Here is a 22,905-nt window from a genome sequence, read left to right on the forward strand (position 1 = left end):
CTGACTGACACAGCATCCTCCCCTCCTATTGATTTACTTTATACTGCTGGTTGACGTACTGAGCTGCAGGAAGCAGGCTGAGGGGTTATTACTAGAGGGACTGCCCCCCCCCCCTGGACAGAACTGTAAATTTCTGTTTTTCACATGTATTACATGTTCTGCCTAGTCCTCTCCTGAAGGTGGCATAATAACCCTACGGTCAAGATTAATGGAGCTGTGTCCATCAATGAACGAAAGAGAAAATGTCCCTATGAACTTCAGAGAAAAGGATTTTACGGTGAGTACAAAAATCCTATTTTTTTTCACGTTACAGTTTCTTTCCATTAAATGCATTTTCACTTGTCTGTGTAGATACATCAGTGGTGGCCTATCCATAAGGGGTGCAGGGGTGCCGCCCCCCCAATCTACATGCAATTTACAAGCAGGGCGCCGGACACATGGATTTCAATGTTTCTTTTTTTTGAAGCACATGATTAGAGCCTGAGGCTCTAATTTACTTAAAAAAAGGGTGGGCTTTTTTTTTCAGCACTGCACCGCGAGCCCACCCAATTGTGAGACAATAGCAAATTAATATTCTTGATTCTCCTCCCGGCCCATCAGGAAGCGGGTCTTGAGACCTGATTGGCCAGACCATCTGTCTCCCGTGGGGTGGAGGTCTTTGGTTTGTCACCCCCCAAAATATTGAGCACCAGCCACCACTGAGATTCATACACACATAATTTGCAGTATAGCTGCTGGGAATGACTATGATGGTATCTTTAAACTTATTGCCCTTTGAAAAGCTACCGCTGCCTCCTGATGCGTGCGTTTTTTCTCTTTCCGGTAATTGGCAAACAGTACTTTTACATTGCAGGGCCATGCCACAGCTGTCAGCCAATCATTTAACTGGTGGTTGTGGTGAGTTTAACAGGTGATGCTGCCTGTCAAACTCTGCATCCCAAGTTAAAAATGCCATGGCTGTGGCAAGTGTACAGGCCTATCAAGCTGTAATGTTAGAATTTGGGTTGCTGGCAGTGAGTGGTAAAAGAACAGCCAAGCCTCCTGTTTTTACACCCCACCCACCCCCCCCCCCCAGAGGAAGAACGTGTCTTGGTAATCATGGATTCTTCTTGCCACGAGAATGCCAAATGTAGGCCCTAAAAAAGAGTAAAGGCGAAGAATCTATGGAGCCATCCAGTACTGAACCGCGCACCCCCCAGGGGTGATAGATTTGGCAGCAAAATGGCTCCCACAGTCTGCCTACAGCTGAAAGCATTGAGTTCAACTACAGAATTAAGAGATCCGATCATGGTCCAAGATGAGCAAGACACCAGGGCAGTCTGCAATTAGAAACTGTACAAAAACCAGTAGACTTTGGGTGAGCAGCAGATTGGAATTATGGTCGGTGTCTAGCAGAGCTATCAATGGATATCAGAAACTGAAACAGGAAATTGGGAGCGGGGTAACAGGAACTGGAGCCTGGTAAGAGAATCCTAGATTAAGGTCTTTGCTGTTTGCTCATAGGGTAATTGTCCACAGTGTGGCTATAGTACGTATTTGTTAATAGGAATATTATCCAACTAAAAGTAAAAGTATATGTAGTAGGTGTCACAGGCTCACATCATTTTTGGAACTCCAAGGTTCTAATGCTTTATTTGGCTATATGGTTGTATTTTTCCATGTATTACACAAGCCTAAATAAACAATCCTCTGCATGTGCTAACTAGTTAATGCAAACTGCCTATTAGGCATGCCAGCACAAAGCTTCATTTAGCAATATCATCTTAAGGTCATATGAACAGGATATAAAAAAAATAAAAAGCAACTGAACTTGTAACGCATATCGATATCTGGAGCAGGAGCTATGTACTGTACAGAGAGGCACTCAACCATTGTCTTGTAAAAGGAGGCAAGCTTTTCCTGGGCATCAAATAAGTCCACTACAAATGCTAGTTTCCAAATGCTAATTTGACTTTTTTCAGGATAATGTCTTCATCAACTAAACACTGTTTGTATAGAAATGCATACCTTCCAACAAAAGTAGTTTTAAAGGCTCCTCAAGTTTTTTTTTATTTTTTTTTTAACTTTCAAGCATTCTACGCATGAAGGTAAAAAACCTGTGCAGCAGCCCCCCCCCCCCCCAATACTTAGCCCCATCTCGATCAAGCGATGTGCACGAGTGCCTCATCTCTCTGGGGACTCCTCATTGGCCAATAGCTCCCGCTGCTGGCAATCACAGCCACTGAGCCAATCAAGAAACAGGGGACTGGGCCAAGCCACGGCTCTGTGTGTGAATGTACACGTGAAGCCACAGCTCAGACATGAGCCTACTTGGGTGCCCCCAGAGCAAGCTCGAGTGCTTTCACGCTGGAGCAGTGCGCTTGCAGGATGGTAAAAAAAGTCCTGCAAGCAGCATCTTTGCACTGCTGCAGGAGCGTTGTACACACCGCTCCTAGTGCGCTACTGCCCATTGAAATCAATGGGCAGGGCCGCCAAACCGCCGCTGTAGCAGCACTTTTTGAGCGGTGTTAACCCTTTTTCAGCTGCTAGCAGGGGTTAATAGCACCCCACTAGGGGCCAAATAGTGCCGCTTAAATGATGGTAAAGCTCCGCTAAAAATAGCGGTGCTTTATCGCCAATGCCCCCAATGTGAAAGTAGCCAAACTACGTGCAGAAAAAAGTGCACAATTATTTTTTTTTTACATATGAAAGCATGCTACAAAAAATATATAACATGGAAAACATGAGCATGTGTGGCCTTCCTACAAAGCCAGGCCTTTTGCCAGCCCTCACACAAAGATATAACTCCCAACAAAGAAGTGTTTGATTGTAACTTGGAATTCAGTGTTGTTATTTCAGACAAACTGACCAACTAAGCCAAGCCCTCATCTACTTCAAATGAGCTGTTATACATGTATATATTCATTCTCCAAGTCTCCCTTGTAGGTTTCCTTGTCTTCACCCAAAAGGGAAAATTACTTTGTTTGGTTCCTTGCCCCCTCCTCTGCCACCTTTGGCAATAAGTGTTTGTGTGTGCGTGTGCGTGTGCGTGTGTGTGTGTGTGTGTGTGTGTGTGTGTGTGTGTGTGTGTGTGTGTGTGTGTGTGGGGGGGGGGTACCTGGTTTTGACAGGTACTCGTTCCCACTCCCCAGGTCACCATGGAAATCTGAGCAGAAGTTTACACACCCCCACCCTTCACGTGCAGCCTTTTTGGTCACATCACATGTCCTATTAGATTGGCGGACCATTCCTCAAGGCTTAAGTTCTAGCATGACCATTCCCCTGTGCACAAAGCCAGATCCATTGTTTGATGAATCTGTTTCAACACAGGAGAAGAAAAGTAAGGCTAGAGTTTAGCTTTAACTATTTCTGGCATTTTTGGTTCTGCCTGAATATCTGCCCCCCCAACTACTAATAGTACATGCAATATGGCACTAACAGATGTATTTAGAAAAGCCTCCAGACATAATACTGAATAAAACGCGTTTTTACTTGGTACTGGATAGAGTGGAGAGTGTTGGAACCTTTTGATCCCATTTGTGTTCTTTCTGGAGAGAATTCCCTTACTTCCTGTCCTCAATACCGCCTATCACATTTCAATGTTTGGCTAAAAAATTGTTGCCTGATGGAGCGTTTTGTCCTCATTTGGTATGCATATGAATAGCACATGAGATGCAGGTGAATCTCTACAACAGGAACTCAGACTGTAATAACAAGCTAACCGTGGTTCCAATGCTTCTCATTATGTTTCACTCCTATCCAGAACAAAATATCTCGACTGCAGGTCTATTATAGTGCTTTTTTCTTCCTATGTTAGTATCTACAAACTTGAAAAATCAGCTGGTGTACAGAAGATTTAGGGAATTACATGTAGAGAAGTTTTCGGAAAATTGCAAATAACTCAATTCAATAAGTATAGTTTAATGTAATTAGAGGCTTTTATTGAGGATTTTTTTCCAGTCTTTGTTTAAATTAAAACTCTGGTAAGTAATTGCATATACAATATATAAACAATGTTTGCATGAATACTGTATTTCACCAACAGTAGAGTGAACGACTCTTATCAGAGACCAGCATCAGAGGTGCACCCAGTAAATAAGACAAAATTGAGTGAGAAAGGCCATTCTCTATTAAAGCTGAAGTGTATGTAACCCTTAAAATTATTATAGCACATATACACTGCCTTGAAAAAGTATTCATACCCCTTGAAATGTTGCACATTTTGTAATGTTACAACCAAAAATGTAAATGTATTTTATTGGGATTTTATGTGATAGACCAACACAAAGTGGCTCATAATTGTGAGGTGGAAGGAAAATTATAAATTTTTTCAAATTGTTTTACAAATAAATATCTGAAAATGGTGGCCTGCATTTGTATTCATCCCCCCTGAATTAATACTTTGTAGAACCAAGTTTCGCTGCAAGCCTTTATTTTTCTATTTTTTTTATAACTTTATTTATTTGTTTTTTCATCCATATAAAAAATAATCGATAGTACATTCAACTCCTTTACAAGCATTTCATACTATTATCTTAATTTATTTTGTTTTATACAGATTTCCTCTAAACCTTAAATACCCTTCTATCTTCCCCCACCCCCCTCCCACACCACCCCCCTCCCCTTCCTGGCTAGTTTCTCATGGGGTTCCAATTAAATTATTATTTATTTGTTTATTTATATCTCTCCGGGTTTGCTTTTCTTTATTGCTGTTGTGTTATTTCCTCCACATATCGCCAAGATTTTTTAAATTTTTCCCATGGTTCCCATTTCCCAACCCTAACCTCCTTTGCGGATAGTTCCTCTCCCCCTTCCTCATAACATTCCAGATGTTGAATTTCGGTTACTCGGGAGATCCACTCCTGTATTTTAGGACTCTCCTTCTCTCGCCATTTTCTCGGGATTAAGCTTTTTGCGGTATCAAGTAATATGGGAACTAACGTGGATCTATATTGTTTTATTGTCTCATCTGTCCCATGGAATAAAACAATCCATGGGTCTTCTCTTATTTCTTTTCCTGTAACCACTTTTATTATATCAATAATCCTCTTCCAATATTCTTTAATTATGGGACAGTCCCACCATATGTGACCCATACTCCCAATTATCTTACATCCCCGCCAACAATCCGAGGATTGTTCATTTCCGAACTTGCTTAGTTTATCAGGGGTGGCATACCACCTTGCTATACATTTATAATTCATCTCTATCAATTTGTTCCCTCCCCCCGTGTAGTGAATTAGGTTAAATATTTTCTTTCTAATTTGGGTGCTACATTGTGCCCCCAGCTCTTTTTCCCATTTTTTGATAAAGGCCGGGTCCTCCCGCTTGTCCCCCTCTGAGAGTATTTTATAGATTAGGCCTATATTTTTTTTTGATTTTACCTTCTGACAAAGCTGTTCAAAAGGTCTAAGCTCTTCTTTGCTTCATATTGGTTGGGGCAGTTTTGCAACAAACTGGCGTAGCTAGAGGAACCGCCATGCATCAATCCTCATAAGCTCTGTGTCCTCCCTTAGTGCTTGATAAGTGCTTAATTTATCCTTTACTAAAATATCTTTTAATTGTGCGTTATTTTTTATTATCCAATTTCCCCCTATTTCTTGTTGTCCCGGTGGAAAATATTCATTTTCTTTCAAAAAAATCAAAGGTGAGTTATACCCCCATTTATTTTGTGTATGTAATCGGTCCCAAATTTTAAATACGTGTCGTGTTATTTCATGTGTGTTAGGACCCAATGTCCTATATTGTGGCGGATTCCATATTAATCTCCCTAATTGTGCTTGACATAATGTGTTTTCTACACTAACCCATCTCTTGTCGTTTACTTCTTTCGCCCATTCCACCACCCGTGAAAGAACCACTGCATTGTAATATCTTTTCAAGTCCGGAGCTGCCAGTCCCCCTTGTTTTTTGCCCCTCCTTAGTACCGCAAACGCAATTCTCGGCTTTTTATATTGCCATATAAACTTCGAGATTATTTTCCTTAATATTACGAAGAAGGTCGCAGGGAGTGCGATGGGTATCATTTGAAACTTATAAATGATCTTCGGGACCAAAATCATTTTGACCACGTTTATCCGTCCTAACCACGAGAGGGGGCTTGATGAGATTTTATTTATTTCTCTCTTTATTTCCTCTAACAATGGGATGTAATTTTTCAAATATATTTTCCTTATAGTATTCGAGAGGAGGATTCCCAAATATTTAATCTCCTTACGCCAGGGGAAATAAAATTCTGCTCGTAGTCTCTCTTCTTCCTGATTACTAATGTTAATATTTAAAACTTCAGATTTACCAAGATTAATCTTCAGATTTGATATTTGTCCGAATTTTTCTAACATCCTTAGCAAGTTCGGGATCGTTATCCGGGGGTTTGTGATGAAGAGCACATCATCCGCGTATGCTGCGAGTTTGTGCTCTTCCTCTCCCACCCTAATCCCCTTAATGTCTGGGTTGTTTCGGATCGAGGCCAACAATAGTTCAAGAGAGATCCCGAACAGCAGGGGCGATAAAGGGAACCCCTGTCTGGTGCCATTTCCCATTTGGAGCAGTGTAGATGATTCTCCGTTAACCCTTACCGTCGCTTGTGGATTGTTATATAAAGCTTTGATCCAATGGATCATCCTCGGACCCACCCCCATCACTTCTAGCATTTCTCGCATGAGTCCCCAGTCTACCCTGTCCAAGGCTTTCTCAGCGTCCATTGACAGGAATAGACCTGGGGACCCATTATTTTTTAATGCCTGGATAAGGAGCATTACCCTTACCCCATTATCCCTTCCCTCTCTCTCGGGTATGAATCCGACTTGGTCCGGGTGTATCAATTCTATCATTTTTTCTTTTAATCTTGCTGCTAATACTTTGGCGTATAACTTTAAATCTGTGTTTAGTAAGGCTATCGGCCTGTAATTGGCGCAGAGTGTATGATCTTTGTCTTCTTTCGGGATCAACGTTATTGCAGCTCGCAGTGCTTCTCCCCCCATATCATATTTTGTTCCTATTCCATTTATATATTTGCAAAATTGGGGGACTAAAATTTCCTTAAATTTTTTATAATAAGAGATCACAAACCCATCTGGGCCTGGACTTTTCCCTGAAGCCATATCTTTCAGAGCCTTATGAATTTCTTCTTCAGAAATGGGTCTATCCATATTCTCCCTATCCCAATCTGGTAATCGTGGTAATTTAGCTTTGTGCAAGAATTCTTTAATTTTCTCCTTTTTCCCTTTACCTTGTTCCCCTTTCTGTCCTACATTGTACAATGCTTCATAATATTGTTTAAATACATCTGCCATTTCCCTAGAAGTATGGGCCATTTTCCCGTTCTTATCCTGTATTTTATCAATAAAATTAATCCCTCTCTTACTTTTCACCTGTCTCGCTAAGCATTTTCCTATTTTATTTTCCCCGTAGTATCTCTCTCTGGCTCTCCCCTCTAGTACCCTTCTTGCTTCCTGGTCCTATATATCTTTAAGCTCCTCCCTCTTATTAATCAGTTGATGAAAGAGGTCTTGTTGTCGACCCCCTTGTTTTTTGTGCTCCTGTTCCAATCTATAGACCTCTCTCATCAAATTCTCCCTTTCCTCTATTCTTTCCTTTTTTTTTCCCGTCCCTATGGAGATGAGGATACCTCTAACATAGGCTTTATGGCCCTCCCACAGGGCAGCGCCCGACGCTTCACCTGTATCATTTATCATGAAATAAAATTCTATTTCTTTCCGTATCGTTTCTGCGGTTTTGTTGTCCCATAGTAGGTCCTCATTTAACCGCCAGGTGAACGGGTGTCTCTGTGTCCCAGGTATCCTCATCTTCATTGTCACCGGGGAGTGATCTGACAAGGATGCTATTTCTATTTTTGTTTCCATTACAGTCTCTAATAATCTATGTTCAACCAATATATAATCTAGCCTGGAGTACGTCCCGTGCACTGGGGAAAAAAAAGTATAATCTTTTATTTTTTCATGCTGTATCCTCCATGCGTCTATCAATTGGCTTTGTCTCAATCGGAGTTTAATTGTTTTTAAACTCTTCCCACTCATCCCCTTTGCACTAGACGTACTGTCATATACTGGGTCCATACAAAAATTAATATCCCCTGCCAATATTACATCTTCTGTTTTAAACTCCGCAAGTCTTCTCAAAATTTGTTTCATGTATCTTACTGGGTTTTTATTTGGGCTGTATACATTTACTAGAGTGAGGGTTCTATCCCCAAGTTTCCCTTTCAGGAACAAATATCTACCCTCTGGGTTGGACACCTTGAATTTTGTACATTTCTCAAACCCAATTGCCACTCCCTTGGCCCTCCTAATTGGCGAGTCTCCGTAGAACCAAGTTGGGTAGTTATCGGAGTACAGTTTCACGTTTGTGTCTTGCGATAAATGGCTCTCTTGTAGGAACACTACTTCTGCTTTATATTGTTGTAGTTCTTTTAAGAGTTTAAATCTCTTATCGGGGGAGTTCAGACCCTTTACATTGTATGACACAAACTTTATCTCTGTCATCCGATACTACCCCGGAAAATTTTAATCTGAACCCTTTGAAATTCCTTTGGACCCCCTCTTCTCTCTCTTTTCCTCCTTTTTTCCCTTTCTTCCCCTCAACTGCCAGGAATATATTTTTTTCCCCCTTTCCCCCCCCCCCCCCGATCCCTCCCTCCCCTCCCCCCTTTCCCTCCCCTCCCCCCTTTCCCTCTCCCACCCTCTGGCCCATTCCTGGCCTTTGCTTTGCATAATGAGATCTACTCCTTTTGCAAGCCCTATCTCCCGGGGTTTGGCCCTAACTGCGGCACCTCTCTTCTTAACCTCCCACTCCCCTTCCCCCCAGGGAACGGGAGTAGCCCTCTCGGGTAATGAGTGAAAAAGCCCAATCCCCCCCTAGTCCCTCCATCCATCCATCCCCTCCTCCGCCCCCCTCTGCCCCCCCCCCCCTCTCCAACAATAGAACAGAAAACTGAGCATAAGCTGAGTTTCATACACTCCCCCCGTCCTCCGCCACCATTATCGTTACACATCCCACGGATCTAAAGGAATCATAGGGGTTGAGATTCCTATTTTATTACAAAAGTCCTCCAGTTCATCTAAAAACTTAAGCCTGAAAGTTCTTCCCTCTTTCTGGACTAAGAGGGCTGCCGGGGAACCCCAGCTATATCTTATGTTTGCACTTCTCATTTGTTCCAATAGAGGTTTTAATCTTCTTCTCCACGCCAAAGTTCCCGAGGACAGATCTAAGAAGACCTGTAACGTTACCCCTTCATATTGAACTGGTGATAGTCCTCTACGTTTACTCCAGGTCTTAGCTTTATCTTCGTAAAACTGGAATTTTATGATTACATCTCTCGGTACCTCTTCCCTTAACCCCGGGGGTTTCCTCACTCTGTGCACACGCTCTATTTTTAACTCTGCACCTTCCTCTTTTCCCAGTATGGGGTTAAATATCTTTCCCATTTTTACACCTAGGTCTTCTCCCTGTTGTTCTGGTAAGGATCTAATCCTCAGGTTTTGGCGTCGATTTTGATTCTCCTGTTCCTCCATCCTATACAGGATCTCCCTGTGTGCTTCCTGCGTTTTCTTTACTTGCGTTTTTAAGTCCAGTATTTCCTTGGCCTGTCTTCCTGTTTGTTCCTCCACTTCCTCTACTCGCCTCAGCAAGTGCCCCAAGTCCGTCCTTACTGTTAGAATCTCAGCTTTAATCGTATTTTCTAATTTCAGAAACATTTCTTGCATTTCACCTTTTGTTGGTATCTGAGGGGCGTCCCCTACCTCCCTTCTTCTGCTCTCCTGGTCTGAGGCCGCGTACACACGGGCGGACTGTTCGTCCAACTTTGTCCGCTGAACAGTGTTTGGGCGGACAGTCCGCTCGTGTGTGGGCTTTCAGCGGACAGTTTCAGCGGACAGTTGGACGGACAAGGTTTTTCGGAAATTCCGTAAAACTGTCCGCTGAAACCTTGTTTCAGCGAACAGTCCGCTCGTGTGTAGGCTTGTTCGTCAAACAAAGTTGCGCGCATGCTCAGAAAGGATTTACACGCCGAAAGTTATAATGCAGTGTATAGGACGTCGTGTTTTTCGTCCCGTTGTACGTGCCGTTCACGTCATCGCGCACGGTTTCAGCAAACTGTTCGTCCGTCGTGTGTGGCCATGTCCGTCCATGCTAAGTTTGAGCGGACTGTTTGCCGAAACTGTTGGACGGACAAAGTTGGGCGAACAGTCCGCGCGTGTGTACGCGGCCTCAGTCCGTCTCCTCTCCGGAGGTGTCTCCCCTTGCCCCCTCTAGTTTTCCAGCCTCTTTCTTCCTCTCTCTCACCCCCTTTTGATTTCTCTCTAGGCCAGGGCTGTTTTGACTTGTTTCCTTCAGGTATTTCTGTATTGAGCTAGTGTTTAAGCTCTCCCTCGAGGTTTTGGGGTCATTCGCTTTGGGGTTTTTCCCCCTCATGTTCTCTTTTATTTTTCTCTTCCCCAGGGTTCCCTTTTTATTGTAAGGGTTCAACGGACAGGACAAAAGGGGAGGGGCTAATTCCTTCTAAAAAGATCTTCCCCGGGAGAACAAAAAAAAGGTATTCAGCTGTTTTTTCTCCGTTTGTGTCCCCCGCTGGTTTTCTACTTCGCAATGTTCAATGCTCAATACTCCACCCTTTATATCCTGAGCTTTTACCCTTTTATATCAGCTTATTCTCTGCTTCAGTACGGCCTGCCGTTAGTATGTTATTTGCCAGATAATAAATCACTGAAATATTGCACACAGGCTCAAAACACTTTGTCATTCACTCCTCTTGATTTTACACCCAAAAGCAAATGGGGGTTTCTCTCTTAACATCAGCACCAGCATTTAACATTGCAGTCTTTTTTATACAATATATAGAACAAATAAGCTGAGATGTAGTAATGTCCCTTTAATAAGCTTCAATGAGCATCAGGGCAGTCCACTGCGGGGGAGAGAAATGACAAGAAAGTAAAAGAGTGTGAGGACCAGAACGCAATATATTTTTTACTCAGCTTCCTGGGTCCAGGCTCCAGATTTCAGGGAATACACCGTTCTCCCTTCTAGTCCTCAGAGATATTATACCTCATATTTCAATAGTCCATTAGACCCTTAATGCATTTGTTCAAGACAAAGAGCCACAAATTGAAATGATCTGACCTTATCTTCAGGCTCCTCAAATTCTTCACCGAAGGGGGGCGCACCACCTAGGAGAGCAGGAGTGGGTTCGTGGGGGGTCCGGGGGAGGCTCCACTGGCTCCGGAAGGTCTCCTCCTTTCAGTCCGCCATCGGATGGCGCTCTCCCATTCACTCTGGTTCCGCTTACTCTGCTGTTTATTCCTGCTTCTCGTCCTGCATGCTGACTGGCAGGCGTGTAAGCCAGCGGGCGGGCCGGCGGTCTGGCGGTTAGACAGGCGGATGGACGATCCGGGGACGGGATCAGCGTGGAAGGGCGAATTTCATTCCGGAGCGAAGCGCTCTCTCACTGCGCTCGTCTCCAGCTGACGCCGCGGGACCTCCTCCATTCACTCACGAGGGCGCCGCCGTCAAGCCCCTCCCCTCTCCTCACATCCGCAACATCATCACATTAACCTCTCTTGTCTGCAAGTCTTTATGGGTATGTCTCTACCAGCTTCGCACATCTAGAGAGTGAAATTTTTGACCATTCTTCTTTGCAAAATAGCTCATTTTCCATTAGATTGGAGAAAGCGCATCTGTGAACAGCAATTTTCAAGTCTTCCCAGAGATTCCTTATTGGATATGGGTCTGGACTTTGACTTGGCCATTTGAACACATTCATTTGCTTTGATCTAAACCATTCCATTGTAGCTCTGGCTGTATGTTTAGGGTCGTTGTCCTGCTGAAAGGTGAACCTCCACTCCAGTCTCAAGTCTTTTGCAGACTCTAAAGCCGCGTACACATGGGCGAACTGTCTGGCCAACTTAGTCCGTCGAAAAACACATTTCAGCGGACAGTCCGCTCGTGTGTGGGCTTCAGCTGACTTTTTCAGCGTGCAGTCTGGCGGACTAAGTATTTCGGAATTTCCGTAATACTGTCCGTCATACTTTGGTTTCAGCGGACAATTCGCTCGTGAGTAGGCTAGTTCGACGGACTAAGTATGGCGCATGCTCAGAAAGGATTTACACGGCGAAAGGTTGCATTGCTGTGTATTGGACTTCCTATTTCTAGTCCCGTCGTACGTGCTGTACACGTCATCGCGCAAGCTTTCGACGGACTGTTTGTGCATCCGTGTGTGGTCAAGTCCGTTCATTCGAAAGTAGGACGGACTGTCTGTCGGATTGTCTGACGGACTAAGTTGGCCATACAGTCCGCTCGTGTGTACCCTGCTTAACAGTTTTTTTTTCCAAGATTGCCTGTATTTAGCCCCATCCATCTTCCCATCAGCTCTGACCAGCTTCCCTGGCCCTGCTGAAGAAAAGCATCTCCACAATATGATGCTGCCATCACCATGTTTCACAGTGGGGATGGTGTGTTCAGGGTGATGTGCAGTGTTAGTTTTCCACCACACCATGTTTTGCTTTTAGGTCAAAAAGTACAATTTTGGTCTCATCTGACTAGAGCACCTTCTTACACATGTTTTCTGTGTGTAAGGGCTTACCTTGGTTGGCGTCCATAGTGCAGAGGTGTATTCTCACCCTTGCAAATACACACAGCCAACGGTAACAAGGTAAAAAGCTACCTGGGCTGTGAATCTGTGCACGGGGGCTTGACAGGGAATTACCAAAGGATTGTCAAGGTAAAGCCTTAGTCAGGGATTCCAGAAGTCAGAGTTAACGATGAACAGAGGCAGGGTCAGAAGCCAGGGTCAGTCTTGGAACACAGGAACCTTTGGCAATACAAGAGATAATAAACTGAACAAGCCCTCAGAGCGAAGCAGTGTTTTATACCCAGCTAATTGGATAAACTGCCTCAGATGAACCAGGAGCGACAGGTACTAATTGCAAAGCCAGATCCAGAGTATAGCCCTCAGTACTTCATGCAGACACTAGGCATAGATGGAAAGCAGGCTAAATAGTTAACTGAGGTGTGGCTCAAAGGCAAAGCAACAGGAGCAATAAACAGCAAGTCATGGGTTCAATACCTCCCTGAGGCACTTGGGGCGTGATCACACCTGGCTGTCTGCATGGCATAGTAGGGACTGTGACAGTTCCCCTCTGAGGAACGCTCTCTCTGTGTGAACTGATAGTCTGTCATAGGCATCCATGCCATACGTACCAACAGTGGTGTTAGAAGACTTTTCCTTATTCCCTTTAGGCATTGTTTCTTTTAAAGTTCTTGCAGGGGAGACATTCGTCACTTGCAAAGCTTTTTCAAACATCTATAGATCCTGCTTGCGGACTATGGTGCCATTCGAGACATATGAGCAGTCAGAAGGTAAAACTTCCTTGACAGGACAGGATGATGTTTCTGCACTTACCACTATGGAGCTTGGGATGACTGCAGGAACTGGTTAGTTGTCAGAAGTTTGTATAGTTGCCTCTAGACCAGATGGTAAGAGCTTCTCGGGGATATTGGTTACGGATTCTTGAGGGACACCGGTATTGTTAACCACAGTAGTCTGGGTACCCACTTGTGTCATTGAACATGGACAGGTCTTACAGCAACCTTGGCAGTTTACAGGCTAAGCAGGGGGTAGCAGGATGGATCCTAATAGTACCTAATTTGAAGTTCCTTTGGCCGAGGTGGGCGAGTTGGGCAGAGAGAAATAAAGTGCCCTCTCCACAATAGAAACAAAGACCACAGCCTCTCCACCGCTCTCTTTCAACTTTAGACAGCTTGGACCGGATGGCCCCGATCTCCATGGGTTCCACATCTTTCAGGGTAGGTGTGTGTATATCCTCAGGAGCATCCAGGCTTTGTGGGTTTAGAACTTCATGGCTTGGCACATACTGGAAATGCCTGGAGTCATATCTGTACAGGGTATTCCTGTCCCTGGGTACCATAGGCCACGTGAACTAGGAGCAGACTTGGGAACCCTGGTTTTCTTTGAAACTGTAATGTGAGAGTCCAGAGCAAACAATGCTCCCCAGCTGTCAAAGACTGGACTCCTTTCCTGTAGTAGCTGATGAGCCCATGTTTTGATTTGCCCAGTGATCAGATTGATAGTAGCGCAAACCTTTATATAATTGGTGGCATATGACCTAGGCTTAAGAGCAAACAACAGCTCGTAATCCAGCCTAAACACAAGAAGAATGCACGACTACCATCAAACCTCTCCGGCATCACAACAAATGGTTCAGGACATGCTGGTTCTGGTGCTAGGTTTACTGTAGTTTGCGGACTCCATGAGGGTCAGTTCATTCTGTAAGGGCTTACCTTGGTTGGAGTCCATAGTGCAGAGATGTATGCTCACCCTTGCAAATACACACAGCCCACGGTAACAAGGTAAAAAGCTACCTGGGCTGTGAAACTGTGCACGGGGGCTTGACAGGGAATCACCAAAGGTTTATCAAGGTGAAGCCGTAGTCAAGGATTCCAGAAGTCTGAGTTAACGATGATCAGAGCCTGGGTCAGAAGCCAGGGTCAGTCTTGGAACACTGCAACAGGAACCTTTGGCAATGCAAGAGACAATGAACTGAACAAGCCCTCAGAGTGAGGCAGTGTTTTATACTCCGCTTTTTAGATAAACTGCCTCAGCTGAACCAGGAGCGACAGGTACTAATTGCAAAGCCAGATCCAGAGTATAGCTCTCAGTACTTCACGCAGACACTAGGCATAGCTGGAAAGAAGACTGAATAACAAACTGAGGTGTGGCTCAGAGGCACAGCAACAGTAGCAGTAAGCAGACAGTCATGGGTTCTATATCTCCCTGAGCCACTTGGGGTGTGGCCACACCTGGTCTCCTGCACGGCATGGTAGGGACTGTGACACTGTATCTTGCAAACAAGACTTCTTATGGCTTTCTTTAAACAATAGCTTTCTTCTTGCCACTCTTCTATAAAGGCCAGATTAGTGGAGTGCACGACTAATAGTTGTCCTGAGGACAGATTCTCCCACCTGAGCTGTGGATCTCTGCCGCTCCTCCACAGTTACCATGGGCCTCTTGGCTGCTTCCCTGATTAATGCTATCCTTGCCTGGCCTGTCAGTTTAGGTGGACGGCCATGTCTTGATAGGCTTGCAGTTGTGCCCTACTCTTTCCATTTTCGGATGTTGGATTGAACAGTGCTCCATGAGATGTTCAAAGCTTGGGATATTTTTTTTATAACCTAACCCTGCTTTAAACTTCTCTACAACGTTGTCCCTGACCTGTCTTGTGTGTTCCGTGGCCTTCATGATGCTGTCTGTTCACCAAGGTTCTCTAACAAAACTCTGAGGGCTTCACAGAACAACTGTATTTGTACTGAGATTAAATTATACATCAGTGAACTCTATTTACTAATTAGGTGACTTCTAAAGCCAATTGGTTCCACTAAATTTTATTTAGGGGCATCAGAGTGAAGGGGGCTGAATACAAATGCATGACACTCTTTTCAGATTTTTATTTGTGAAAAAAATGTAAAAAACATTTATCATTTTCCTTCCAAATCACAATTATGTGCCACTTTGTGTTGGTTTATCACCTAAAACCCCAATAAAATATATTTGCGTTTTTGGTTGTAACATGAGAAAATGTAAAAAATTTCAAGGGGTATGAATACATTTCAAGGCACTGTATGTCCATTGGAGTATATCTTTCTTAGAAAGAGTAGCTTCTTATGTTATAGTATGTGCTTCAGGGACAGATGACTACTGACCTGTCAGTCCCTCTCATTTACATTTCAAAACTGACCATGCTAAGCATGGAAGCACATCCTTGCTAGCATGGTCGGTTTGCTTATAACTAGAGATACAAGCACTCCATGCGTAGGCACATTGAGCCTGTGTCTCTGTAGTCACATCAGCAGACCCTCCCCTTGGCCAGCACTGCTACTGCAAGAAGGCTGTGACCTATCAGCCAATCACAGTCTTATGCAGGGGTGCGGACAACAGAAGATGTACAAAGTGACATACCCTGCTGTGTATGTCACTCACAGCCTGGAGACCAGAAGAGGCAGGTTCCTGGCATGCAACGTGCACAGCAGGGAAAGCACTCCTTGCTGTGTTAGACATCACTAGCAGCCCACCCCTCCTCCAACACTAACATGCACCCCACAGCCCCGGCATACAACTCAGAGGAGGCTTTGTGGTCATGTGGCCACTGAATTAAAAAAAGGAAAAGGTACCAGAATTATTTTTGGGAAAACAAATAAAACAGACACATATTTAATTTACTTTTCACATAGGAGCTTTGCAAAGTGTCGCTTTAGATACACTTTAAAGCTTCAGATCTTGCTTATAATGTTCCTGTTCATCAATTTCTGGAGGGAATTTTTGACCTCTTGATTTCTAAGACTGTAAATCATGGGATTAAGTAAAGGAGTTATAACACTATATAAGAGGGCAATAATCTTATCACTTTGTGGAGAGTGACTTGACTTGGGCCTTAGATACATGAAAGCTCCAGTTCCAAAAAATAGGCATACTGAAGTAATGTGGGAGGTACATGTGGAAAAAGCCTTCTTTCGTCCCGCTGAAGATCGAATATGTAAAATTGCATAGACAATACGGGTATATGAAATTAAGACTATAATAAAGGAGACAATTACAACCATAACAGTGTAGGCAAAAAGGTCAGTTTCTACCATTGAGGTGTCAGTACATGCAAGTGAGATGACTGGAGGTGTATCGCAAAAAAAGTGGTCAATCTCATTTTTTCCACAGTACGGTAAACTGAAGATGTAACTGGTGTTAGCCAAAGAAAGTAGAATTCCACTGATCCACGTCCCTGCTACCATTTTGGTACATGCACTCATGCTCATGATGGCAGAGTAGTGCAGGGGATTACAGATGACAGCATAACGGTCATATGCCATGACAGCAAGAAGGTAACACTCAGCGGTGCCAAGAAAAAGGAAGAAATACATTTGAGTGGCACAGCCAACAAATGAGATGCGATCACTTCCTGAGAAGTAGGCATTCAGTACTGTAGGGATGGTGACAGAGACATAGCACACTTTAATGAAAGAGAGGTTCCTCAGGAAGAAGTACATGGGGCTGTGAAGGTTGGAGTCAGTAAATATGAGAAGCAGGATGAGGACATTTCCTAATAAAGTAACAAGGTATATCAGGAGAAATATGACAGCAATAGCAAGTTGAACTCGAGAAGAGTGTGTGAAGCCAAGAATGATAAATTCTGTTACGATACTTTGGTTTTGTATGTGATAGTTGTCAGGATGTTTCATCTGGAATAACAGAATACAATCTGTTAACGGAGAGTTTCTTGTCACTTTCCTCTTGATTGCAATCTAGCAAATTCAGGAAGACAATTATCAAGTTTTTTTTGCCTGAACATATTAAAACCTATATTTAAAAGTGTTTGAAGGGCAAACTTTTCATACTGCTTATAGCAAGAAAACCAATTCTTCCTTTCATTCTCTTTCACTGTACAGACAGGTGGTTTCATCTGTGTGGTTATTATAATCAGCAATTCATTTTTTTATTCAAATTAGGAGACAAAAGATATTGGCTACTAGCCCGAATGTAGTTCCGTCGTAACAAACTAACGTCATCACGTTCCGAACGATCGGATTTTCCAACAACTTTGTCCGACCGTGTGTATGCAACACCAGTTTCGGACAAAATCCGAAGGAACAAATCTGACAGATTTTGTTGTCGTAATGTCCGACCGTGTGTACAAGGGCTAAGACTGTGTGGAAACCCAAGACAGTGGTGGTATGCCTGTGAATATTGCATATTTACACAATACTAAAGATTTACTACAGGATTTCAAGGCTGTCTAGTGTGTAAGTAAATGTTTGGTGGTTTAGAATATAAAATATTTTTAGTTAATATACACAAAACAGTTTTAACCACTTCAATACAGGGCACTCCCCCCCCCCCCCTTTTTCTGCCCAGGTCGCTTTTTAAATGAAAATCACGCGATCATGCTATACTGTACCCAAACAAAATTTTTATCATTTTGTTCCCAGAAATAGAGCTTTCTTTTGGTTGCATTTGATCACCACTGGGGTTTTTATTTTTTGCTAAACAAATACAAAGAAAATTAATTTTGAAGAAAAAAAAGTTTTTTCTTTATTTCTATTATAAAATTTTGTAAATAAGTAAGTTTTCTCCTTCATTGATGGGCACTGATGAGGCTGTACTGACAGGCAATGATGGGCACTAATATGCAGCACTGATGGGCATTGATAGGCAGCACTGATCGACATTGATATGTGGCACTGGTATGCAGCACTAATGGTCATTGATAGGCGACACTGAAAGGCTGTACTGATGGCTACTTATAGGTGGCACTGATGGGCACTAATAGGCAGCACTAATAGGTGACACTGATAGGCATCACTGATGAGGCACTGGCAGGCATTTATGATGGGCAATGATTGGCATCATTTATGGGCACTGATTGGCATCTTTGGTCATGGGTGGGCATACCTGGTGGTTATGGGTGGGCATCATTGATGGGCATCCCTGGTGGTCCTTGGTGGGCATCTTTGGGGGGAGGGGGCTGCACTGATAATCAGGCTGTGTAAAGAAGGTTGTTTTTAGTTTTTTAGTTTTTATACTCTTAGGGACCTAGTTTTGTAATCGGTAGTTCCCATGGTTCTATTCTGTGTCTGGTACTTTTTTTTTATTATAGCTGTCTCACAATCTATGGAAGATGTTCCAATTTTTAGGCCTGGTTCACACCTATGCAGGTTGCAGTTTGCATATTCTGGGTGCATTTTGCATTTTTCACAACACGTTTTTGGTCCAGCACTGACATAATGATACATGAATTCTGTTTAGTGCTGCAGAGCCCAGGCCAACACAAAGTGGGTTGAATGATGCTGGCCATCATTCAACCCAGTTGGGAAACACTATCTAGTGGTGGAAAGGAATTACTGTGAGGAACAAAGATGGAGTATTGTGGTGAAACATATTTTTTAAGTCAGCAGGGCATCTTATTTATTTATTGGTTTATTTATTTATTTTTCCTAATAATTGGAAATGGAGATTCAACTTTAAGAAACAGAAGACCTCATTTAGCATAATTAAATATAAAATCCAAGTCTGAGCACAAAAGATGTTTTGGAAATGGAAAGAATGCAGAGGGCAGCTTAAAGTGATTGTAAGGGGAAAATATTTTTTAACCTTTAAAGTGATTGTAAAGGATAAAGGTTTTTCTCTAATGCAGTCCCTGTATTAATGTAAAACAATGTTTAAGGTGCAGCTTTCACCCAAGCCCACCGACCCCAAAATACTTATCTGTGCCCGATCTCTGTCCAGTGTTGTGCCCAAAAGCAGTGGCGCTGCTGTCTCTCCCTTCTCTCTGTACTCGGTGAGAGCAGCAGGAACCATTGACTTCTGCTCCTTTCAATCAAATCCAGTGACGAGGGATTAGAGGGTGGGGCTAAGCTACACTGTGTGTGTCAATAGATGCACAGTAGAGCTTGGGAGTGAGCCCGCACAAGTACCCCCCTAGTAAGTGTCTGGCAGGGGACTCCATAAGAGGAGGATCGGGGCTATTCTTTGCAAAAGGATTGCACAGGGCTGGTAAGTATACACTTTTGATAAAATATATATTTTTTAATATCACTTTAATTCATTCTCTGCAATAAGTAAATCTTCCAATAGCAGCAACACACTTTCCTGAGTCCTGTATCAATCCAGTGCTGTGTGTGCCCAGCTTAAGTTCTTTACTCCCCTCTCTCCACTCAGACTTGGCTGAGTGCAGCGGGAGTCATTGGCTCTCGTTGCTATCAATTAGATCATGTGAGGAAGAAGAGGAGGATGGGTCTGAGCTGTACTGTGTGTGTGTCTATGGACATACACAGCCCAGCTCAGGAGTGAGCCCTCAAGTCTGGTCCCATGGCAAATGGCTTTCTAGGGGAGCAAACACAGAAGAGGAGGAGCAGAAAGCGCCAGCGGGAGTTTCCAGAAGAAGTTTCTGGCCACTCTGTGCAAAACTATTGCACAGGGCAGATTAGTATAGCATGTTTGTTATTTTACTAGAAAAAATACTAACCTTTACGACTGCTTAAATTAACAAGGCTCATAGGAGACTTGATCTATAAGAGAAGACCTGTGATTGAGGCAGAATATGATTTCATTATATACTGTAGATGCACAGATGGCATATTGGGGAAACTCTGCGGAAAGCTGTAATTAAACATCAGAAAAAAACATTACGGTACTTTTCGCTGATAAAAGCACAGCGGTTAATTCTCCACTAAGGAAGAACTTGGTGGAGATATTTCTTTTTTTTTTAACGCAACGTAAGAGGGGAAGGTTGCCAAGCCTCTGTTTCTGTTGCAACAGCAGGGAAAATAGGTTAACTTGTCTAAGAAGCTCCTCTATTACAATGCCTAAAGCTTTGTATGAGATAAAAACTCTGGGTTCATTCACATTTTTTCCAGCTAACATGTTAATATGTAAGCAAGCCCATTCACCTGCAGCTACATTTTTAAAGTCTATAAAATGTTTAGCATTACTCATGGAAATACATTCAGGAGCTTGTTCACACTATGGTTCTGATCACTGCAGGCATACCCTGTGTCGTAGCTCTAAATGTGTGCCCATCAAATATGTCTGTGTTCCACGAGCAGGCGCTGGAGTGCGGTGGCCTGAACACTACAACAGTGTTTGGGCCAAAGGTAATTATTGTGTTCTTAGTTCTCTTGATGAGAGCCGTTCATCTGCTTTGCATGTTCTGCATCTGATGCAATGTACACATAGCCTAAATGACTAAAAGAAACCCTTTGACTACTGGGCCGTGTTTTTGCATTGTATTCATCACTAAAGGGATGCAGAGTATAAATGATCTGTTTCCTAGAATTCTTCATAAGAAGCCAACATCTAATATCAGATAGGTAGGAGGCTGCTATAGTTCTGATGACCATGGTGGGCACCAGGTATACCAACAACCAGAGCTGGGATAAGGGGTGGACAGAAGGGACGGTTGCCCTGGGCGCAGTGTGTATTGTACAGATGGGGGCACCACAAGTTCCTTCTACTATAAGGCTGACAAGAGTAGCGACAGTGGCATCACTACTTCTGTCAGCCCAGCGCTTGAAGTGGCAAGGAGAGGAGGAGAGAGCTGGGAGGAGGTGCAGGCTGTGCTCTCTCTCTCCCCCTACTTCCCATAAGCTTGCACATTATGAAAGGGGGGGGGGCAATTTAGCATCTTTGGGCACTGGATGATCTTGTCCCTGCACTGCCCACAAACAATATTAGCTCAAGGATCTGAGCAAACAGTACCAACCTAATAAAAAGCCTGGCCTTCCACACTTCACTATAATACGCAATCCTCCTTTAAAAAGGCAGCATAATCCTTTACCAGTTTTCAATGAGTGTTTTCTCACTAAAGTGGAAACAAATTTCCTCTCTAGCAGTGTCCAGGCTAAAATGATAGTTCATCTTTACAAAAAACCTGCCTGTACAGGTAAATCATGCTTGAAGTGTAAAACAATACCCTTGCTATAGGTGTAGGCCATTTAAATACCTTATGAAGCCTGATTTTAATAATCCCAGGACTGCTAAGTACTCCCAGGAGGCTGCTAAGTGAGGCCTAGTTGTCACTGCTCACCTCCACATCACATGAGTGAGCTCTTTGATCTCTCTGATTCAAACCCCCTCTCTTGCTGTTTCTCTCCCTTGATACTGTAGCTCTGAGCTCGGGCATTTGAGAGTTCACTCCTGTGATGGTGGAGGCTCACCCCTGTGATGGTGGAGGCTCACCCCTTTGATGGTGGAGGCTCACACCTTTGATGGTGGAGGCTCACCCCTTTGATGGTGGAGGCTCACTCCTGTGATGGTGGAGGCTCACTCCTGTGATGGTGGAGGCTCACTCCTGTGATGGTGGAGGATCACCCCTTTGATGGTGGAGGCTCACTCCTGTGATGGTGGAGGTGAGAAGACTGGTGGTATATGTGGTCCAATGTAATGAGGAATGCAAAGACCTGTACTATACATTTCGGAGACAAAACAAACATAGCTTAGCAGTCTTCCTACACCTTAAAGCGGAGTTCTGCTTTGCCCCTTTAAAAATTAAAAGTCAGCAGCTACACATACTGTAGCTGCTGACTTTTAACATTAGGAAACGTACCTGTCCTGAAGTCCAGCAATGTCAGCACCACAGCCAATGTTTACATCAGCTGGTCGGGTACTGCCGCCGCCATTGCAGGTAACGGAGCCCGGCAGTGTAACCTTTTGGCATCACGGCAGGGTTCCTACTGCGCAAGCGCGAAGTGCTCGCTGGCCCGACAGAAGGGGAGGGAGGAGGAGAGGGGCCGAGCTGCGGCTTGGTCTCCCAGATGTCAGGACAGGGTACCTGTAAAAAAACAGATATCCACTTCTGCCAAAAGGTGACAATTGTGGTGCCAAAGGGGGGGGGGGGGGGGATCAGACAAGCGGAAGTTCCGCTTTTGGGTGGAACTTCGCTTTAAGGAAAAGGGACATTCTTTTAAAGACAGAGAGGTACACATTTTACACTGAGAGGGCAGCTGGCTCACAAAAGGCATAAATGAGACTATCCCTAAAACATCCCTAAACAGGAGTGGGGTCTTAACCAACAGCCTGTCAAATTCACACTTTCACCTATGTAACTTGGCCAAAAAACACACGTCCCAGACTGCCTGACACTATGGTGACTGAATTATGGAAACAGAACAGGGTAGTTTCACAAACATTCACACCTCCCATCACGTTTTGGACAATTAACACAGATAGTGGGAATTTTATATATATATATATATATATATATATATATATATATATATATATATATATATATATATATATATATATATATATATAATATATATATATATGGGGTTATGTACGAAAGGTATATCCACTTTGCACTACAAGTGCTTGGTAGTGCAATCGCTGTAGATCTGAGGAGAAGATCT

At 43.5% G+C, this 22,905-nt stretch overlaps 1 protein-coding gene across 1 annotated transcript; it reads right to left on the reverse strand.

Annotated features, from left to right (window-relative positions):
* Positions 1–15,796: 15,796 nt before the first annotated feature.
* LOC143939949 (olfactory receptor 10A7-like) lies at positions 15,797–17,419 on the reverse strand. The gene has a single exon (XM_077461043.1). It carries the CDS (start codon positions 17,236–17,238, stop codon positions 16,279–16,281), a length of 960 nt encoding a protein of 319 aa, XP_077317169.1. The 5' UTR covers positions 17,239–17,419; the 3' UTR covers positions 15,797–16,278.
* Between the last annotated feature and the right edge of the window lie 5,486 nt (positions 17,420–22,905).

Source organism: Lithobates pipiens, unplaced genomic scaffold, assembly GCF_037356315.1.
Source record: "Lithobates pipiens isolate NorthernLeopardFrog02 unplaced genomic scaffold, aLitPip1_a1.2 Scaffold_3, whole genome shotgun sequence".
Taxonomy (NCBI): Eukaryota; Metazoa; Chordata; class Amphibia; order Anura; family Ranidae; genus Lithobates; species Lithobates pipiens.

Coding starts and splice junctions, on each gene's coding strand:
- LOC143939949 (XM_077461043.1), bottom strand. CDS start 17,238: ATGAAACATCCTGACAACTATCACATACAAAACCAAAGTATCGTAACA.